Source organism: Triturus cristatus, chromosome 4_2, assembly GCF_964204655.1.
Source record: "Triturus cristatus chromosome 4_2, aTriCri1.1, whole genome shotgun sequence".
Lineage (NCBI taxonomy): Eukaryota > Metazoa > Chordata > Amphibia > Caudata > Salamandridae > Triturus > Triturus cristatus.
The window spans coordinates 774,371,389-774,389,874 of NC_140586.1; the positions used below are offsets into that span (position 1 = coordinate 774,371,389).

Genomic DNA, 18,486 nt, shown 5'->3' on the forward strand with positions numbered 1-18,486 from the left:
TCAAAGATTTGCTCACAAACCTCGGCATTAGGCACCTCCGTTTCACGACCCCCCCCCCCCTCAGTAGCCACAATCCAATGACGAGGCAGAATTATTTATGCGTACACTGAACAAGGCCCTCCGGATTGCAGTGACCGAATGCACTAACGTGGAACTTAGCGTGCACCACTTCCTAAGAGAGTACCGGGAAACACCCCCACTGCACCACGCAGCGGTCCCTCTGATCCCGGATGCTGAACGGACATCAGGGGAACCTATCTGTATTTATAGCCAGTGGACACCAACCCCGTAAGAACCAACTGATGCCCATGCCAGGCGCACCCAGACCAACGTATGTGCTAGCTAAAGAGGCATTCTTAACCTCAGCAGCTCCTATCAGGGAACCTTGTGTTAGTAAAAGATTGACGGCTAGGGTGAAAGTTCTGGATGCCCTTTGAAACAGGTGCATGGACAGTCTCCCACTCGAGTGGCACTATGGAGCGAGTTTGTCACAAAGAATGTATTGTGGTTCCGAAGGGTGGATCGTCCAAGCTCAGAAGCCAATCATTTAGGAGATGAAGAAGCCACCTGGAACAACCCAGGACCATAGTTTGAGCCAGGGGAAAGCTTCTGGACCCGCTCTGCAACTGAGCCGCTGAGTACCATGAAAAGCGCCAAGACATACCCCCAGCATTAGCCAAGGTCTGGAGATGGAAGTGCCCCTCCAACCCGATGCGTGATGATTTGAGGCAAAATCCACCGACAAACTAAAGAGAATTTGTCTGTTGAACTCCAGGACAAAGGTCAACTCCAAGATGGGGATGGATGTAATGATCCCAGCAATGCCCACGCAGTAATGGTGTGACCCGGAAGTTACACCGTGTAACATCCTCTGGCCCGACGTGGCTAGAGGCTGTTTAATAAAGGGGAAAAGACCTCACTGGGTCTTTTACTCGCCCCCAAAACAACTGTGTATGTGTGTCTGTGTGTGCGTGTGTGTGCACTCATTGCATGCTGTGAGGCCAACCTCCACGAGGCAGCCTCACCCGTGAGGCTCACCACACCTTGATGCACTATGTCCATCAATTCTGAATCATTCTCTCCGCCTCTTGCTGCTCTAGCCGGCGCCGCACCACCTCCAGGTCCATCTTCCCTCTGCTTCTCTGTGTGCACCACCACCTGGTCCGTGCCTCCGCCCCTTGATGCTTTATGTTCGCCACCTCCTGGTCCTGTCACCACCCCTTGCTGCTGTGTGTGCACCACCTCTGGACCTTCCCTCCGCCCTTGCAGCTCTGTCTGCCCCACCTTCCGGTCCGTCCCTCCACCCCTTGCTGCTCTATGTTCACCACTTCCTGGTCCGCCCCTCCGCCTCTTGCTGCTCTGTGTGCACGACCTCCGGGTTAGAAGCTTCTGTTGTAGCAAAATATTACCCGACTGCTGCAGGGCAACTCCAAAGACCTTAAGGGAGTAATTATGAACAGCACGTGTAATAAATACAAAGTGATTATGAACTAACAATACTTGGTGTATCGCAGCACAGGGGCAGCATTGCCCCTTGACTAGAAGCATGACCTGTGGTGCTGGGCCACCTGGCGCCGATGCCTGCCCCTTTGCGGCGGCCCAGGGCGCTACAACCTCCAAGCGCATTAAAAGGCTGCGGATCCCATTGAACGCACTGGTACAGACGGGTTCAGCTAAGGGCAGTCCCTTTACCTGTGGCACGGGGTTACAAGGTGGTTGGAGCCTCCCGAGGGCGTGCCAGCGCCCACAAGACAAAGTGGGCGGAGCTTTCCGAGGGCGTGCCAGCTCACACACAAAACGCCAAGGTGGGCGGAGCCTCCCGAGGGCCTTCCGGCTTCTACACAACACTTCAGGTGGGCGACCCACCCGAGGGCGACCCTAGGGCATACTGGTGTCCACACAAGGCCGCCTTTCATAGCATATGTAAACACCGTAAAGGGACATAAAGGTTCATTACTATATAAGTGCCTTAATATACTACGGTATGAAGCCCAAGGGAGCTCTACGGGTCAGCGCACCTGCTGCTTTGGGAATTATATCACATATTGATACCAAGTCTGAATAACTACTGCGACTCCCACTGCCACTACTTTTCCTACTGCTCCAACACAGAATAGCAACAAAATAATAATACGAGCAACAATAATTATAGTAATAACAATAAACAGGATAATAATTTGATTATTTTTATTTCCGTGAGGGTTTGACATCTGCTTTTGTTAGCGTTTAGGAGGACAGAGGAAAGCAAAATGAAATGGAACAGCATCGGACACGTTCATACAAGATTATATATATATATATTTACATACATACAGACAGACAGACGCACACACTCTTCCATCCGTGGGCTCTGCTTTTACCCCATACCCTTCTCATCGACATTTGTAGATCTTTGGCACCTTCCGAATATGTGAGGCAGAGAGGCTCTCAGTTGACAGCCAATATCTGTCTTCCGAGCTGACATCCGAATTAGCCCCTTTAAATCAGCCGCGTAAAATGGGTCAATAAAATAAATAAAAGGCACAGCATTTTTCAGACGAGACATTTAATATCGACGCGGGCAGATTTCCATAAAATACCTGCGAAAATGGTGTATGGGAAATATCTAGACTTCTAGTTGTAGGTTGAGCGGCCGTTTGTTTTTCGAAAGGCGTTCAATTATATACCGGCATGTAAAGCGCCCACTGTTCTCTGCGAGGTCGTTTCTGGGCGCTAAAATCGTCAGAAGAAAAGTCGAAAACCTTTTACCTCATTAAAGATAGGTCCGTAGCTCCACACCTGCGCCGCATGACTGGAATTAAGATCGTTCACAACACTTGCACAATGGTTTATATGACGTATGGCACTGTGATCGTGACCTCCCTCGTGGTGTCCACAAAGGCAGGAGGTTATCATGCTTCCTAAGAGGTTTACACGACCTCTAAACGTGTTTAAAACTGTTTAAAATGATCCAGAAAACAGCAATGTCGCAGACAGTGCATTCGGAAGGGCGGGGCAGCGCATGACGACAAGTGGCACTTTGGACCCTTCAGACTCCACTTTGATGAATGTGAGGCGGACTGTGCCCCGGTGCTCGTTTTTTTTATGTACCGTCAACAGTGAAACTAGGAAGTCCACGTTCTAATCCCGACTTCTCCCCTAGATCATAAACATGTTGTGACCCTGGGCAAATCTCCTTAATGCTCGGCGCCTCCCGTGAAATGATAGAGCAAAAACGTCCATACTCCGATATTAAACGCAATGTTTACAATTGGATATTTGCGTGAGGAAATCGTGCAGAGCCTAGTGTGGTCGGAGTTGTGTGTTATAACAATGACGGATAGTGTGTTAATGTGTGTTAGTTTAATTAATTGCTGGTAGGATTTGCTGGAAAAAAAATACATTGCCTTTTCCACCTGCGTAATCGTAGCACCTATTCGTTGCCAGGGGTCCATTTGATGTTGTTTTCGAGGTTGTGGTCCCCCATCTACACTTCCAAAGGACAGCTGCGCCTCTGTCGGCCACAGAAGCCAAACTGCGTGACTGTTGAAAGGAGGCGCTTTCGGGCAGGTAGAGTGTAGTTTTACTGCTGAAATGAGGCGCTTTCAGGCAGGTAGATTGTAGCTTGACTGTTGAAAGGATGCGCTTTCGGGCAGCTATAGTGTAGCTTGACTGCTGAAAGTAGTCACTTTCGGGCAGGTAGAGTGTAGTTTTACTGCTGAAATGAGGCGCTTTCGGGCAGCTATAGTGTAGCTTGACTGTTGAAAGTAGTCACTTTCAGGCAGGTAGAATGTAGCTTGACTGTTGAAAGGAGGCGATTTTAGGCAGGCAGAGTTTGCAGTGAATCTCTCTTAATACGAGGGGGGGGGGGGGCTGAAGGCCGCGCCTGTGTTCTGACCTTTTGTGTAAGGACCCGCCCCCACACACACTTCCCACCCATTCACTCACTACTACTCGTCATGTCTTGTCTTATTCCTAGGGAGGTTTTGGATGGGACCCGGGCGCCTCCCTACCCGCCCACACCTGGCTCTTTCTTACGATTCGAAGGGTGCGAGCTGAGAAAGGAAGCAGAAAGGGTTAAAAGGTCGGAGGGTGGGGGGGGGGGTGGTAGGCGATGAGCAGCCGTTTAAGCAACAGTGGCAGAGCAAAATCTGAGGGGGTGGAGAGAAGGGACCAAATAGAGTGGCGGCGCAGTCGAGAGACAGGATAGAGAATAAGGTGTAAAGGCAAGAGGAGGGAGAGATGAAAGCGAAGGTGAAGGGGGAGGTAAGGTATAAAAGCAAAGGGGGAGACAGATAATACCAGTGGTCGAAGTGTGTGTGTGTGTGGGGGGGGGGGCTGAGGGACACGACGTGCCCATATTTTTTTAATTAAAAGAAAACAAACAGTTGCCCTACTTTCTGTGCTGTGAAACCGAGGGAGGGGCAGGCATTTAAAACAATCTGCCTGCTTCCCTGAAAGAAATGTGAATATAGGCAACAATATACGCAACTAGTTAATCTGCAAATATGAAGGGTGTTTGGGAAGCTGGTATTGGCTTTGATCGATGGAATCCGTGAGGCCTGCTGATGACACACATTCACTGTTTTAGAGAGGTGTTGTAAGGGAGCTCCCAGGCCAAGCTGTGAAGGGTGGGCTTTGAAATAGTTGTAAGAACAATTTGCACTAAGTACAGAATGAGTATTAATAAAATCTATATTTTAGCAGCACATATTTTATCTCAAACATGTTTGCACATTTTGTAGCAGCCTATCTTACACTGGGTGGAAGGCAGGAACTTACATGTCCGCAGTGCTTTCTGTCACAGCCCTTTAGCACTAAAAACTCACAAGTCACTGTTCCCCACGGCACCAAGTGGGACTCCGTTCTGCGGCTCCCTGGTGCAGCGCATTGACTAATAGAGGCTTCATATTATACATTAATGCATGTCCCACAGACTAACATAGTCTGTATTTAATTTCATTTTACCTGTGTGTTATTATATGTCCTCTACCTGAAGGTGAGAGACTGAAAACGTTAGAGGACATTTTGTCTTTTAGCCACGGCTAACTTGTGTTCAACTTTTTTGAATGCACTTCGACCACTGGATACAAGCAAAGGTGGAGGAAGGGGGGAACGGTAAGGTGGAGGGAAGAGGAGAGAGAGATTAAACCAAAGGTGGAGGGGCGGAAGCACCGGCCGCGCCTCGTTAGCAGTGGAAAAAGGGAAAATTAAATTGATAATAGCAACATTATTAACATTTTATTTTTCGTACTGGCTATGGAGCTGTGTTAGTGCGGCTGTGCGGGGTCATCGGGAGGAGGAGTGCTTTGTGCACCATAAGGGCACATGACAGTTTGGCTTGCCGTCTGGGGCCGGTCACACACTCACACGCACTTACAATTTCTCCACGGTCTGTGCACAGGCTCCCAGGCACTGTAGGAGCAGCCAAACAGGCCGCTCAGACCAGTCACCTTGCTGCTGTCATGCTGATGACAGCAGCGCAGTGATTGGCTTAAGGAGCTTGTGTCCTGCCCGAGCCAGGAAGAGAAGAAGATGGAGGAGAAGCGGCTGCCCTTATTAGGTAAGTGTTGTTTTGTAAAAAAAAAGTATCCCCTCCACCCCCACCGCTCTGCTGCAGCCCCCAAGGGGTGGAAGGTAAGATGTCAAGGCAAGAGGAGAGTGAGAGAAAACCAAAGGTGGAGGGGTGGAAGGTAAGGTGTCAAGGCAAGAGGAGAGTGAGATAAAACCGAAGGTGGAGGGGTGGAAGGTAAGGTGTAAAGGCAAAAGGAGAGAGATATAAAACCCAAAGGTGGAGGGGTGGAATGTAAGGTGTAAAGGCAAAAGGAGAGAGATATAAAACCCAAAGGTGGAGGGGTGGAATGTAAGGTGTAAAGGCAAAAGGAGAGAGATATAAAACCCAAAGGTGGAGGGGTGGAAGGTAAGGTGTAAAGGCAAGAACAGGGAGAGAGATAAAACCGAAGAAGGAGGGGTGGAAGGTAAGGTGTAAAGGCAAGAGGAGGGAGAGAGAAAACCGAAGGTGGAGGGACCCCTGCAGGGAGGAAATGGGGAACAAGGAGAGGTAGACACGGATGACGTGGAAGAGAGAGAGGAGGGAGTTACGAGGGTGCAAGGCGGGAATAAGGAGGTGCTTTAAAATGTAAGGAAGGAGAGGGGTGAGGCATAAGAGAGAATTTGATGCAGGGAGGGGAAGGGAGAGGAAGTGAAGAGAAGTGGAAGGGAGGGTGGGGTGAGGTGGAAGAGGTGGAAGGAAGGCAGGGAGGGAAACTAGTTGAGACACGACGTAAAATGGGACAATAAAAGTGAGGAGAGAGCGGCCCGGGGAAAGAAGAACAGGTAAAGAGGTGTGATGAGGGAAGGAGGGAGTGAGGGTGCGAGAACGAGGGGGAGAGGGTGGGTGTCGTGGCCTGTGAGGTGGGAGAGTGGAAGAGAGTCTGCCACCAGGAGAAGGGACTCGAGGACAGGGACAGTGGTAAGGACATGAGGTGAGAGAACGAGGCTGAGTAACAGACGAGTATAATCACGGGGGGGGGGGGGGCGAAACTGCGAATATAAGCGGCGCTAACTAAGACTAAAAGAATGAGACGGTGAGGAGGAGAAAGGAGAGAGGCGTGGGCATAATCTAGGGGCGAGAAAGAGGAGGACTGAGAAAGGAATAGATATATAGAGGTTAGCCGGGGAGAGGGCAAGAGAAAGCCCGAGGATAAAACACAACTAAAGTGAGGCGCGGGGATGGCGGGGGGCGCGGGCCCTCGAGTGAAGAGCGCCTCGCAAGCACCGGGCCCGTGAGCTGCTACCGGCCGGCCGAGTGAAGAGCAGGCCCGCCCCTGAAATAATGAATCTAGAGCCTCTCTGGGGGCCGGGGCTTCTGTGCACAGGCACTCCTTGAAATGCCACCCCGAAGTGCCCCCGCCCCCGTCCTCGCGGGCGCAGGCTCGAGCGCTTCATCCACTACCAGCAAGAATGGCAGAGTCCATTATCCCGTGTCGCTCCCCCCCGAAAGGCCTAATCAGTGTCACAAATGCCCTTTCAGTCGAGACCAAAGCCTCTTCAGGGGGGAGGGCATGTTTTAAAGATCATTAAGGGCCGGGCGAGCTGTGCACCTCTGTAGGGCTGCGTGAAAGGGGAGCTTTGGGCTCAGGGACGGCCCGGGTGCTGCTGATGTAAGCCCAGCATCTGATGTCACGCTTTGTACCCCACTTTACGCCCCTGCACTCACCGACCTGGGTGGTCCTTCATGACTACATGGAGAACAGAAGAGACACGAAAAAAGTGTGTTTCGGTGAGGAGGGGATTAACTGCAAAACCTTTGCACGCCGCGTCTAGCGTCCTCCGTTTACTTCTGCAGGTGTTGCTGTAATATAGCGCTCAGAGGCAATATCAATGGCAGAATTCGCGCTACATAACACGTGTAACTTTACGCGATGTAAACGAGCCTAGACTTTGGACTCGCCACCTGCCTGAGGCACCGAAGAGCTTTAAAACATGTTGTTCATTGGTCAATAAACGTGTGGGCGGTTCCGAAGTTTAAAAAAGACACCGCTTGCACAGGCGATTTTTCTGCCAAAAGTCACCCACTCTTAAGGGTCGCTCGACAGCGTGCATTAGCATTCCTCCTGAACACCATGTACCGTATACTGTTTTGCTCGTAAACTAAACGTCATGGCCTCTTTCTAGTGATTTTGCTTAAACATGTTGCCCTTCTCGCGCGCATCGGTCCGAGTTTTAGGGCAGGTGTGTGGCTAATGTGCGCACAGGGTTTGCTCACGGATTGATGACAATGTCGTTTCATTAACGTCACAGATAAGTTACAAAAACAACAACAGCAGGCCGGATATGACGTGCATCAGAACAGATACCTTCACCCCTGCCATGTCAGCTGCTCCCGACACACGTGTCCGAGCAGAGACTTGCATAAAGGGGCCACACAGTGACTGCCACATAAATGCATTAATGGGGTACACCCGCCGAAATCACATACACACAAACCAACATGTTCTATGACGAGAACGTTTGCACTTGTCACTGATGTCTAATGTGACTTATCCGAACTGATAAACAGTATCCGGCCAGATAAGTGCTATTTTTAAGAACTGTGTAATGAAGATTCATTGAAACAGACTAACACAGGCCAAAGTTCAAACTCCATGTTATTACCTCATTACCTCAGCACAGGCAAATTGGCAGAGAAACACACTTGTTTGCTGCGTCAGATTGACTGTTACAATTATTTTACACAAGGTACAACTCTTGTATCATTCACAAAGGGTCTTCGGTGTGCCCTTACCTTTCTGCGAAATGTAACTAACCCCTTCCATCCTGGTATTGCTTAAATCAATGTCTTGCAAGAATAAATACGCATGAACATATGTGTCATGCGCCACAGGTGCAGCAGCGCAGAGTATAATATGCTGTTTATTGTTGAGGGAGGAGCCTCTCCAGGGTCATGACCCCCCTTACCCTCAACAGAACAGTCACATGGAATCGCGTTCTCTGCCCATCTGCATGCGCGCAGTCACATTCTGTCTAGGATCGAATTTGTGCTGCAGTTCTATTCTGAGTTACTGGTTCTGAACTAAAATTCTCACGGGGCTTAAGAAAGGAAAGCGACAGTTAAACCATCCCAACCTCGCCACAGTGTGGAGCACTGCTGTCTGAGAGGGCGCGCTTCCTCGCGCTTTAGATCTGTAAACAAAAAACAGGCCTGAACTATCAGGAGTTCTGGGAGCAGAAGGCGCTGCTGGGGACCGTGTCCGTCTTTTATGTCTATTGTAAATGTGCCGAGCAGACTGCTAAGGGTCATGCTACAAGCCGACAGGGGAATGACCCGCTGGAGCGCTGGTAAACCCGGGGCAGTGTACAGCAAGGGTCTTGTACCGTATGAAGAGGCCCCCCAGGTGAAAGGTAGCGCAGGCCAGGGAGACTGGGGCGGGGTTTATCACAAAGTTATAAAGAATGTTGGGCAGTATAAACTCCGAAGGTATGAAGACTATTGGACAGTATATACCACAGTGGTGTACAGAATGAGGCCCAGCGTTTATTCCAGACACATCCAGAATGCTGGGAAGTGTGTATCCCCAATATATAAAGAAAGGTGCCCATTCTTTACTCCAAACATTGAAAGAATGTTGGGAAATATGCATTCCAAACACATAAAGAATTTGGGGCATTATTTACTCCTAACATATAAAGATTACTTGGAAGTATTTACTCCAAACATTAAAAAAATAATGTGCAGTATTCACTTCAAACACATACAAATATTCAGTTGCATTTAGTCAAAAACTGTAAGGAGTATTGGCAGTATATACTTCAAATATATACAGAAGTTAGGTCGCTTTTACTCCAAACACGTACAGGATATCCGGTAATATATACTACAGCGGTGTACAGAATGATGGGCAGTGTTTACTCCAAACATATTAAGAATGTTGGGAAAATTTACTCCAAACATATTTTAAAAAATGGGCAGTTTTTTTTATGGGAAGTTATAAACTACATGGGTTCGTATTTACTCCAAACATATAAGAAATATCGGGTGTTAATTATTCTAAAGATACAAGAAAATATTGCCTCGGAGCAGGGATCTTGTTCAAGAATATTACACCTGGAGCAATTTACAAGTATCAATTTACATGGAGCCCTCCCCCCCCCCCCCCCCCGTTTATAGTCTAACCTCACCTGAAGTTACAAACATTCTAAATAAATAAAATAAAATGTTGGGGCAGATGAAGCTATTATTACGAATATGGGCATTTATACTTCAAAGATGTATATGGAATATTGGGCATTCTATACTCCAAATCATAAAATCAATATTGTGTGGGGGAAGAGGAGAGTGTTGGCCAAAGATATATAGAATTATAGGTAGAATTTCTCTCTAACAGGTTTACAAAGATCAAACATCAATAAAAAACGTCGAAGCATCGGGATACTTCCGGCAGTTTATATTTCACTGAAATACAGAACGTGGTATGTGTTTACTAGAAAGATAACAGCATTTAGGAGCTAGCGTTATTATTTACTATGAATATATAAATATTGCGTGGTGCTGTACATTCCATGGATATAGAAAATGTATTCGGTATTTACTTTAAATCTATAAATAGCTTGGTGTGGCGTTTCCTCCAGAGACGTTAACTTACTTTCCCCAAAGATATAAACAATCTGAGGTGGTAAGTACTCAAGAGCTACAAAGAATTTGGGGCCGTTTTCAATCTACAGATATGAAAAATGTGGCCTGACATTTATTCCCAAAATATGAAGATCGTGGACTGTGATCTTTTCCAATCGACACGGAAGCCGGGAGGTAGAATCCCGGCGGTGTCTACTCCAAGGATCTGTTTACTCCAAGGATCTGAAGAAACCGGGCGGTGTTTACTCCAAGGATCTGAAGAAACCGGGCGGTATTTACGCCAAGGATCGTAAGAAACCGGGCGGTGTTTACTCCAAGGATCTGAAGAAACCGGGCGGTGTTTACTCCAAGGATCTGAAGAAACCGGGCGGTATTTACGCCAAGGATCGTAAGAAACCGGGCGGTGTTTACTCCAAGGATCTGAAGAAACCGGGCGGTGTTTACTCCAAGGATCTGAAGAAACCGGGCGGTGTTTACTCCGAGGATCTGAAGAAACCGGGCGGTATTTACTCCGAGGATCTTAAGAAACCGGGTGGTATTTACTCCAAGGATCTGAAGAAACCGGGTGGTATTTACGCCAAGGATCGTAAGAAACCGGGCGGTGTTTACTCTAAGGATCTGAAGAAACCGGGCGGGGTTCACTCCAAGATCTGAAGGAAGTGTATGATTTTTACTCCAAATGTACACAGCACGTGTAGTGCCCAAAAGCCAGCTGCCGCGGGTGATTCTAGGGCAGCGCACAGGTCAAGGGGGTGGGGGAAGAATGGGGGTAAATTATAAACTGTCAAGGGCCACGGCTTTGGGGTTTGTATGCAATTTTATTTTGAAATGAGACCAGGGTATTGCAGTAATGTAACACAATTATAGCGAAATGTATTAACAAATCGAGGTCTTTTTAAATGTAACTGGTGAAGCCTGAGCAATTAATTGAATTTATATTTCTGGCTTTTGATATGCCCGTTTGAAAAACATATATATACATATGCCTCTCTCTCTCTATCTATATATATATATATATATATATATATATATATATATATATATATATATATATATATATATATGTATCACGTGACATTGTCCCACCGACATGAGTATGTCCATTCTATTACAGCGCTAATTCTGGAATATTGCGGGTTGAACGCTACAACAGCACAAGGATCCCATACATTTTGAAGCAGAGAGAGCCTTCGCCTGCGATCTGTGTAAGAGTCAATGCAGTTTCGCGTGTCTGAATCTCATAGGTTTGTTTGAAGAGATCGGCGCATTTTGAACACATCTGCCAGAAAGATTTGCCCGTGCGGGGTGGGGGTTGACCCCCGTGGTGGTCCCTGAGGTGAGTACAGCGTTATACAAATCACCGTCACAAGTTTGACGACTTTTTCAACTTGTGCTCATTTAAACAATAAAAAAAGTCTTAAAATAAAAGAAACGCCTTCTGCTGACAGGGGCGACCTTCTCACGCAACTGGAGTGAAAAGCAGCCCTCGTGTGATGGCAGCTGTCCCCGGGGGTCGCGCAACCTCCGGAGCAGAAAGTGTGTGTGGGGGTGGGTGGGGGGTACATTGACGTATCTGGGACTCTTCGCGGAAGGACACTGCAGGCGGGTGGCTGGGCATGCCTTCTCTGGCGCTGTGTGTACGAAGGGGCAGTGGGGCTATTTTTCGGACTGTTCTAAATTAGTGGGTGTCACGAGCCTCGTTCTTCCCTGGTGATCCCGGGCAGTGCACGGGGGCGCCTGTCGCCACTGTCGCGGTGTGCGGAGAGGCAGGGGCGTATATTTGGGACAGGGTTATTATAAAGGAGCCATGAGGCGTGGGGCTGCCCTCTGCTCTACTGCTCTCGGGCAGGGCAACGGGCCTGCGTGCTTTCCCTGGGTCGGTGTGTGTGGACGAGCATTGCACCCGGGGGCAGACACTGCCAGGGCTGGGCCCCGTCTACGCTACACAGACGGGCACTGCCCTGCTCCACGAAGAGTCCGGCACTGGGGCGGCTTAAGGGTTGGAAGGTAACAGCAACTTCAGAAACACCTGCATCGGTTATTTAAAGCGGGGCACTGTTAAAAAGAAAACTACCTGCCCCCAAACCCCGGCACAAAAAAACAACAAAGAGAGAGCGCCTAATAGGCCCAGCAGGCGCAGGCAGGGCGCGGATTGTTTCATTTGCCACACAACCCCAGTAACATGGACAGTGCAAAACCTTTGGTGTGTCCAACAAGGGGGCTACGGCCCCTGCCATAAACCGAAGTGATTATGGATGCTTGCCACGCGGATATGGGGGCGCAGGTCTGCGTCCCCCCCCCCCCACTCCCCCTCCCACGAAAACACGACTCACATTGAATGACTTGTGACTCCCCAAATAACAGTGCATACAGAGTAAAGTGACAGACGGTGTTGGCTAATAGCTGATCCCGGCGCATTCTGCGAGCACTTCCATTCCATGTGGCGCCCATGTTCTCCGTCTGCAATAAACGTGCGGTCTGTTGCGCCACCGTTAATTTCCTAATTACTGACGGAATTGTACTCATTAGTGTGAATTAAGGGGCACTAAACACATTTGATACTAGGAACCTCGCGCCGGCCCACCGAGCCGCACGTAACCCCTCAGCAAGAAGGCGCTGTTAGTAGACAGTACAGCTGCGGCCCAAGACCACACAGCGCGTCCGCTGGGGCACTGCAGACCCCAGATGAACGCACACGTGACGCTAGTTCTACACCGTGGGTGTTTGTCAGCAGCAGGGCTGAACGAAGGAACGTACTGTCACCTGGCAGGCCTGTGCACACTCATAGGCGGTAAACCAGCGCGCCCCCTGCCTCGCACAAGAGCCTCCCAGAGAGGCGTGTGCACAAACGTGAGTCCGGCACGGGGGAGGAGAGGTCTGCAGCGCCCGGGGTGCGCTGGGAGCGAAGGGGCACAGTGTTCAGTTAACCACCACTCTCTCCCAAGAGACGCCTTAGTGATTCTTTCAGAACGGTATTCCCCCCCCCCCTGTCCCCTGCGCCTCCAACGAATAAAACCGATGTCTGCAAAATCTAAGCATTTCTATTTTTAGGAAATACAGATCTGCCACCAGCGGTGGAGCTGGCTCTCAGCGTCAACTGCAAAACGAGCTTTCCAAATGAGAAACAGCCCGGAATTCAGAATCTGGAGTATGAAGTGTGTGTGTTTTTTCCTAGTGCCAATTTACAGCGCTTCTATAATTGGAACCCCTTCAAAAAGACATATGTTGAAAGACACAGGAAAAGCGAAACTTTGCAGATGAACAGCTATTTTACAGCGCTTACATGCAGCAAAAATGTCGGTATGCCCTGCACAAAATAAAGGTTCTTAGTTTACAGGTCGTGTGTTTTATTCCGAACCTCCTCCGAGGGAAGTTCCGCGAAACACGTGTTTCATAGGATTTTGTGACAGACAATGTTGCGGATTACACCGATTTCTGCAAAATGCCAATGGCGGAGGGAACGGGCGCGTGAACAGAAGGCGCCAGCTTTTCCTCACTTTTCAGTCTTCATTAAAGACGTCAAGACAAGTTCTCCAAAGCAAATGAGCTTGTCAAAAACACCCCTACCTAGCAATTAACAATTTGTCGAGAGCAGTGTCAGATAAAGGAACTTCCCCGTCCTGGCCGCGCTTAAATCAGGAGCGCCTCGCGCTGGAAGATGCAGCCCTGGGCGCTGTATGTTTTCTGCTTCGTCCTTTGACGGGCGCTGGAGGGGGCAGGACATGAGAGGGCCCGGGAGCAGATCGCTTTTCAAAAGCAGGTGTGTGGCGGCGATGTGAGACCAGACCACCTTAACCGGCAGCCCGGGAGGAGGGCAACGCCAACAGACCTGACCGAGGGTCTTTTATCTCGTATACCAGGATAAATCACCCAAAGAAAAAGATGTCCCTGGAGGCAAGGAGGAATGAGGACAGTGCGGAGATACCTCAGAGAGGAGACTCTGTGGTGCAAAACACAAGCACGTCGCTGGTCACGTGCTAATAAAAGTTTGACATAGTGGCAGCTGTAGCAGATGTTTCTGTTCGAAGCGCTAAGCAATGAGTTTGAGGCAGAGCTGCAGTAATCGGCCACGGACGAGTGGTTGCCATTAAATAGGTCCAGCACATAACCGTGTTCTAAAGTCTGCAGCCAGACCCCTAATTGGCTAATTGCTATTAATGCGTCTTCTGTGACACTAGCATGTTTATGTAACACGTGGAGTCGGGTACGAAGCTCTGCAGGGGACTGAAAGCTGCATGTAAAGTACAAACACAGCAGACGTACATGTGAGGAGACCAGACGGGTCCGGGAGGACTCATCTGAAGGGCCCGTCCGGCGTCTCTCCAAAGTTCGACAGCACTTGCTTCGAAGCGCCTCCTCTCTTCACGTGTTCTCGCTGCTACATACATTCACATGTGCCTATTAGCAGCTTTCGCACTAAAAACATTTAGTTCTCATCACAAAATCGCGCTTCTCTGTCGTCGCTAATTTCCTCTAAAACATATCAAGACATTGAGAAACCCCCAAGATAAGGAAATAGAGGGCACGCTTATCTGCTCGGTTCAGTCTCGCGTACAACGGACATCAGTTAAACAATGTCTGGTATTACATAGACGAATCCAAAACAAGGTATAGAGGTAAGTAAAGATAGATAGATAGATAGATAGATCGATAGATAGATAGATAGATAGATAGATAGATAGATAGATAGATAGATAGATAGATAGATAGATAGATAGATAGATAGATATTAAAAAGTACACGTAAAAAAATAGGCAGCAGTGGGAATATTTTCTCAGAAAAACGAAACCTGCCTATTTAACTATTATTAGTGTGTGTAGGTGTGTGTGAGTATCTACACATATACACACTCACTACCCACGTAGTTTAGGTTTTACGACCTTTCACGGCAGCACTTTTAAAACAAACGAAAAGTGCAGCTGAGAGCACATCGCTGTGGATTCAAAATTCAAAAAAATTAGAAATCTGTCTCTTTTGTGGTGACCTGAGTGATTAGCATGTGCGAGAAGCGATACTGTGCATACGAAATTGAAAAATCATTTTAAGAAAAGTCTGAGTAATATAATATTAATAGTCCATCCACAGACCGCACTGCTCGCCCATGTCGTCCTCGGCAGGGTGCTCCCTGACTGTTAACAACCCCTTCAAGGAGCTATAAATCCCCCCAGACAAGTGACAGGCAGGTTCCATTTTAGAGAGGACGGTCCTAGTGGGGTTGGCTTTCCCTGACTCTTTGAAAGAGTGTCTTGGTTTATAGGGCTTCTCTTTTGAGGTGGGCATCCATCCGTTTCCCCAGATAAACACTCACGCCGGCCAGTTGCAGTGAATTTATTAGAGACATCTTTAGAACACCACATTTTTAAAAGTTAGATTCCGTGTCCTTTTCTTTTTGTGGGCCGTCGGCATTTTTTACTTTAGGAATAAATAAATAGGAAGACCTTTTGACAATTTTCACAGACATTTATTTCAATTGTTTTCCAAACGACAAGGCGGACAGTTCGTGTGTTTTTTCCCCACAGATGACAATGAAATATTCACAGATCGCTAATAATAAAATAGAAAACACGCGATGCACCACCGCTGAGCGGAGATCTGTCAGAGGTATGTCAGCTGTACGCCTTCCGCTCCTTCACCTACGGATAATTACTAATATGCCCCAAACGGAAACGTTTCAACGGGGTTAAAGTTCGTGCTCTAAGAAATCAATGTTTCCTGACGTAGGCCATAGTAATGTGCACTCGAACAATAAAACTATTTTTTAAATCTTTTAAAAACCCTGAGGCTTCCGTAGACAGTGCTTTTTTACTTAGTTTTTTTAATAGTCGCCAAACATGTTTGCTAAAATAAATAATTTAAAGTCTGTGTTTTAAACAAAATAGTCCAGCACAGGCCTGTTTGTGGTGATATTTTTGTCATGTTTTCTGTGTCTAAATTTCAATTTAATATTGCAATATGCCTCGCACAGCAGGTCCTTGTTGACTATTTTATTAGTGTTTTGGTACCCAGTATAGATACATACATCGTTTCTCTGTGTGTATGTAAAGCTGTTCCTTCTAAGTATTCTCAGCGAGTTTAGACTTAACCGTCTGAAATAATTTTGCGGACCCCCAAAAAAGTACACAGAGTACCATGCTGGCACAATATGTTCGATAAGTCGACATAAAAATGTTTCAAGTTCTGGAGAGAAAAAGTTAAATTTCATCGAGACACATTTGAAGAGTGGCTCAAGAAGGTCATTTAAAAATAGTTCAACAATTAACATTCGATATTACCTGTCCACATATTTACACTTCATAAATAATCTTTACAGCCATATTTCCCCAGAGTCACTCTGTGCGGCGTCACTTTGTGCCAAGAAGCGCAATAGCTCCTACCTTGTCCACACATAATGTTTTTTAAAAATGGCAGCTGTTCAGGTTGGCGATTTTGCTCGAAAAGTTCTGCCCGGCTGGCAGCAGGGTCTCGTGTGCCAGGCTGAGGTGGTTCTGCCCGGATGCCAGGCCGGGGGTGAGCATGGCCAGCACCTGCGCCTGGCTGCCCCCCTGCGCAGAGTAGGGAGACGTAGGGGCGCTCTGCGGGGCGCCCGCCGCCCCGATGATGTTGTCTATGGAGAAGGAGGGCCTGCTCACAGAGTCGGTCTTTAGAGTCTGCAGGAGGGGCAGCGTGGGGCTGAGCGGGGGGTAGAAGGTCTTGCGGGCCAGCTCTCCCCCCAGGAAGGAGGGCAGGCTGGGTGTGGAGAAGACGGCGGCGGTGGGCGGCAGCGGGCAGTGGGAGGCCTGGAAGGGGAAGCCGGCCGCCCCGTGGTGGTGGTGGTGGTGCGGCTGGTGAAAGTTGGGCAGCGGCAGGCCGTAGGTGTAGCCGTAGGGGCCGTAGCCGAAGCCGGGCATGAAGCCGGGCGAGTCCCGCAGCAGCTCGGAGGCCTGCTGCCGCTTGAAGCGCTTGCGCCGCCGCAGAAAGCTGCCGTTGTCGAACATGTCGGCGGACTCGGGGTCCAGCGTCCAGTAGTTGCCCTTGCCCGGGTTGCCCGGCTCGCGGGGGATCTTGACGAAGCAGTCGTTGAGGGACAGGTTGTGGCGGATGGAGTTCTGCCAGGCCGGGAACTTCTCCCGGTAGTAGGGGAAGCGCTGCGAGATGAACTCGCAGATCTCGCTGAGCGTGAGGCGCTTCTTGGGGCTCTGCAGGATGGCCATGGTGATGAGCGCGATGTAGGAGTAGGGCGGCTTCACCAGGGCGCTCTTGGCCGGCGTGCCGGGGGGCGAGGCCCCCGCCGGGCCCCCCGACGGCTCGTCCGAGTCGTTGTCCGAGTGGTAGTCCGCGTACTTGGCCGAGTCCGGGCCGGCCAGGTCCCCCACAACGTCGATATCGGTGTCCTCGGAGAGGGTGGAGTTATCAGACATCTCCGCGCCCAGGGTCATGGTACCGTCAGCTGGGAGAGGGGTCCCCAGCAGCCTCGCCCCCCCAGATTTCTCTGCAATCCTGGTGGGTTCAGTGGGCGTGCGCGCGTGGGGCTGTCTGATGGGGGTCCCTCACTGCAGGAAGCAACGAACCCCGCAGTGAGGGGGCAAACACACTCTGACAGTCCAGGCGACTCCGGCTGGCAGTCTTCAGGCGCCCCCAAGTGTGCAGGGTTTAGGGCTGACCGGACTGTGCAAGGCGCTGAGGTCCCATGACAGGTCAGGTCGGACCGTCAGACTCCTGGTACCCCCTGACTGGAGACTGCGGCCACCCCTGGGCAGCAGAGCTGGGGGTCCCCCTTCCTGTCCCGGCTTCTCTTCCTGCTCAAACTCCGGGACCCTCACAGCAGAGCCCGTCGTGGGACTCCTGAGGCACCAAGTCCTGAGCCCCTCTCGCCGCGGCAGAGTCCAGAGTCCGTTTGGGTGGAAGCGTCTTGTACCAAGGCGCCGACTCCTCGGCCAATCACTGCGCTCAAGTCACCAGCATCCCCCTAGCGGAGCTCCGCGGAACCAGCAACTTCCCAAACTACTGGCAGCCTCCGAAGTTCCTCCCAGTGCTGGAAGTGGCAGAGTGCTGAGGGAAGGGGCCCCCTCGGGTCACACCCCCTGGGTGGTCTTCTCGACGGCCGGTCCACTGGGCAGCACCCACCGTGCGCTGCAGCCGCCACCCTGGACGTGACGGATCCGGAGCGGCCAGACGTAATGTACTCGTGTGTCCTTAGCACCCTCTGAGGCATATATCCCACCGCCGGGTCACGTGCGTGCTGACGTTATCTCAGCTTCTGCCGACGCGATCCGAGCACCACACACACCGCACACGCACACCCCGCACCGCCGGCGGCAGCCTCGTACCCGCAACCCTTCAAAACGAACCCTCAGATCTGAAGACCTCTGCTCTCGTTTCTCCCATTCAGACCC

The 18,486-nt window shown here is 49.8% G+C and overlaps 1 protein-coding gene across 1 annotated transcript; it reads right to left on the bottom strand.

Annotated features, from left to right (window-relative positions):
* Positions 1–15,543: 15,543 nt before the first annotated feature.
* On the bottom strand, positions 15,544–18,280 carry LOC146835014 (forkhead box protein D2-like). Its single transcript, XM_085602675.1, has one exon. The coding sequence runs from the start codon at positions 17,527–17,529 to the stop codon at positions 16,510–16,512; it is 1,020 nt and encodes a 339-aa protein (XP_085458801.1). The 5' UTR covers positions 17,530–18,280; the 3' UTR covers positions 15,544–16,509.
* Between the last annotated feature and the right edge of the window lie 206 nt (positions 18,281–18,486).

Excerpts from the sequence above, each read along its gene's own strand:
- LOC146835014 (XM_085602675.1), bottom strand. The coding sequence starts at position 17,529 with ATGACCCTGGGCGCGGAGATGTCTGATAACTCCACCCTCTCCGAGGAC.